Source organism: Blennius ocellaris (assembly GCF_963422515.1).
Source record: "Blennius ocellaris genome assembly, chromosome: 17".
Classification (NCBI taxonomy): domain Eukaryota; kingdom Metazoa; phylum Chordata; class Actinopteri; order Blenniiformes; family Blenniidae; genus Blennius; species Blennius ocellaris.
Genome location: NC_137666.1, coordinates 5,446,356 through 5,450,120, shown reverse-complemented (window position 1 = coordinate 5,450,120; position 3,765 = coordinate 5,446,356). Strand labels below are relative to the sequence as shown.

General features: G+C 52.5%; 1 protein-coding gene across 1 annotated transcript; it reads right to left on the bottom strand.

Moving 5' to 3' along the window:
• Positions 1-553: 553 nt before the first annotated feature.
• insm2 (insulinoma-associated 2) lies at positions 554-2,515 on the bottom strand (the record flags this gene model as incomplete). Its single annotated transcript, XM_080512401.1, has 1 exon — positions 554-2,515. The coding sequence occupies one exon, from the start codon at positions 2,513-2,515 to the stop codon at positions 554-556; it is 1,962 nt and encodes a 653-aa protein (XP_080368527.1).
• Between the last annotated feature and the right edge of the window lie 1,250 nt (positions 2,516-3,765).

Below are 3,765 nucleotides of genomic sequence, written 5' to 3'. Positions count from 1 at the left end.
TTAAAACGATCTTCCAGGGGATCCAATCCAGTCCAAGGATGACCTAAAGTGTAAAAATTACACAGAAAACGTAACACTTAAAAAAAAAAAAAAAGTCTCTCCTGATTCCGGTTTACTTCTGTTTTAGTGAGTGTAGCAGCTCTCTTATTGCTTGAGGGTGAATTTGTAAAGTCTGCAGAAAGACGCTTTTGGGAACATTAACCTGAAGAATGACTGAAGATTTCAGAATTTAGCAGGTTTGGGAAGCAAGAAAAGATACTAAAGTTGACTTGCAACTTTATTTGCAACCAAATTTGAAAAGGGGGTAAAAAAGGCATCGAGGAGACATTTTTACTCTGTACATTTCATCTTTTGGGTTTTTTTTTTTTTAACAAAACATTGAATTAAATGTTGATGTACTTATTTTTACTAAACATTTAGAATGATTTTATTTATATATGTTTTGATGCCGTGATTTAGTGTTTCGACACAATCCAGATCACGTGGCCTCTGGAATAAGGTGCGTTTGACACCCCTGTTCTCGACGAGAGTGTTTTTCAAGTTGTCTTCAGCTTCATGGCCGCACGGTCATCTGCAGCAGCATCACCTGCCGGTTCTCGGTGGGGTGCGACTTGTTGATGTGCCTCGTGAGCCCCGGGGAGCTGAAGAACGTGGAGGGACAGTGCTTGCACGTGAAGATTTGCTGCTGCTCGCGGTCCCCCGCGCCGCTCTCCTCTCTGTGAGCGTGAAAAACGTCCGGTCTGCGTCCCCCGCCGCCTCCTCCTCCCGCTCCTCCCGCTCCCAGCGTCTCCGCAAGTAACTCGTCCCGCATCGCGTGCCACAGCCGGTGCTTGTCCCTGATTTCAACCGACGGAAAGCGCGCGCCGCACAAGTGACACAGAAACACGTGCTGACTCTGTCCGCCGCCGGGCTCGCGCGTCTGAACATATGGAGGCGGCGGTGGCGGCGGCGGCGACGCGCGCGCTGTCATCTCGTGCGCCGCCAGATGTTTCTTCAGGTAAGCCTGTCGGCGGAACTTCTTCCCGCAGTAGCGGCACTCGTACAGCTCCTCCTCCGGTATGGACGGCACCGCGGGCAGAGGCTGGCGCGGCGGCTCGTCGGGGTTCCCGGCGTGCAGCAGGAGGCTGGACGGCGGGCTGTCCGCGGCTCTCACCTGCGGCTGCAGCTCCAGACAGCCGTCCACCGGGCTCCGGTAATGCGGGGAGGAGTCGTACATTTGAGGCGCGAGGCTGTCGGGGCTGTCCCGGGAGCGGAGCATCAGCAGGGACGGCTCGCGCCTGATCCTGGAGCTGTCCAGCGGCTCGTGGTGCTGGTTTGTGTTCACGCGCAGCAGCTCGTTCTCCTTCCCCTCCATCTCCACCGGCGGCCGCTCGTGCTGCCCGGACCCCCGCGCCTCCTTCAGGGGCTGGCTCTTGGTGGGAGGCTCTCCCGCCTGGTGGTTCACCGGACGGGGCTTGTGCCAGCGGCGGTGAGACGCCAGGTTGGCGGGACAGCTGAAGACTTTGTCGCACTCGGGGCACCGGTACTCCACGCGCACGATGCGGGAGCACTTGTGCTGCGCGAGGGAGAACGGGTCGGGGTACTCCTCCTTGCACAGCTGGCAGATGAACTCCCCCAGCGGCTGGTTCCCGGTGGAACCGGACGACTTCTCGCGCTGCCTCCTCATCTCCGGGCTCTCCTTCTTGATGCGCAGACCCAGAACCGGGGAGGTGGTGACCTCGTCTTCGAAGTTGAGCTTGCGGTTCACTTTGGCTTTCTTTGACGCGTTCCCCGCCGGCTGCTTGCCGTGTCTGCCGCCGCTCAGGCGGGGGTCCGCCTCGAGGAAGGCTCGCTTTCTGGCCGCGTGATGCTGCTCCTGGTTCATGAGCGTGAGCGGCGGGAACAGGTGCAGGTGAGCCACGCGCGGCTCGTAAGGCTGCGCGTGCGGATGGTGGTGGTGGTGGTGGTGGTGGTGGTGTCGGCCGCCGGTCGCGAGGAGCCGCTCGATGGAGGCGGACACCGACGTCGGTGTGGAGCTCACCAGGAGCGGCAGGTCCGGTAACTCTGGTGCCGGGGACGACGTGAGGCACCTGCCGGTGAACAGCGGAACCTTTTCTCCTCCCTCGTGCTGCTCCAGCAGCCTCGCGCCGACCGGTTTAACGGGGCTGCAGGTGTCCGTTAAGGTCAGGTCGTGCGGAGGTGGAGGAGGAGGAAGATTAGGTGGTGGGAAGAAGCAGGAAAAGTCGTCGTCAGGACCCAAAACATCCACCTCGCTCTCCGGTAGCTGCGCGCGCCGGTCCGCCTCCGCTTCCAGTGCGGACTCCACGTGCGGGCTCCACGCCTCCCTGACCCCGGAGGAGTCGTGGCGGGACACCGGGAACTCTCCACCCGTCGGCTGAAACCGGAGGCCTCCCAGCAGCGTGTCCGCTTCGGTGCTGTCACTGCCGCTCCGGTCAGGATCACATGTGTCGGGTTTGTTATTGCTCCGTGGCCGGTAGCCTCTCCGGTTCCTCTTCACCAGGAATCCTCGCGGCATTGTGACGGTGACAGAGCTCGGCGCGTGGCAGGCGGGAATAACAACAACTCTTGTCTCGAGCCCTCTTTGAAGTGACGGAAAGAGAGAGAGAGCGAGAGAGAGGGAGGCAGAGGCGCGCGCAGGTGTGACGACCGCACGAGGGAGAGACGGTACTGTGTGTCTGTGTGTCCCCATCAACACACACACTTTAACATTAACAAAGATCAAGTTTGATTAGAACATTTCAAAACAACTAGCCTCCAATATTTTTAATCTCCAAATATTTACAAATATTTAGTATTTATTTCACTCAATGAAAAAACGGAAAGGAGCTTCTGTATGATTCGAACCAGTGTCAGCGCCAATCTTGGAATAGAACAAGGATGGAGACAATAAGTCCTCTCTTATTAAAAAAAACAACCTTTCCTAATTCTTTTATCTATTTAGTTTACCGTGAAGTTCCATGACATTATAAATCTAATGAAGAACACACACGATACACAAATAGCAAGGCGGTTATTTAATGGCAGTGACCTCACAAGAACATGATTGACAAGGGTCATTTTTTGCAATCCTTATAGTGTTCTTGAAATCATTGTTTGTTTTTAAGATTGTGGAGGATTAATATTGAGGCTCATGCAGCTCAAGCACATGTGGAAATCCCTGAGGTCTGAACCCCCCTTTCTTTTGAGCAAAATTCTATAATGTTCGACTACGCATCATGTCGAGTAACAACGAATTCCAAAAACACTTCTACCATATATATTTAATGATCTTTACATTTTAAAAAAAGAACCTTCTTTTTCAATATACTATCAGCCAGGAGTGTCAAACTTTCAGTCTGTGGGACAAAAACTGCCCTTACATTAGGTTAGATGAATGAACTTGCAAAGTGTAACAAACTCAACCAAAAAATCTACTTTAATTTTTAACAAAAAGTAGCTGCTGTTCCCGATTCCTTCAGTGGGGATTTACTCTGTTTTAGTAAGATTAACAAATCTGACCCCAGGTGAGCGATCAGTGATGCAGCTGGCTACTTTATCGCTGGAGAAGTAGCGTCAAAGCAGAATTTATGCAGAATTCGTGAAATCGTGTCTCTTGAGGAACAACGTGTTTTTGCCAACGTGAGTCAGAAGAGAAAAAATAATTTTAGCAGACTTGAGAGCAGAATAATGAACAATTTGTCTGTTAAATTTCTCAACGCAATAAAATAGAGAAAAGGGGTTCGAATCTCTCTATATATTTTTCGTTTATTTTTTTTATTTTTTATT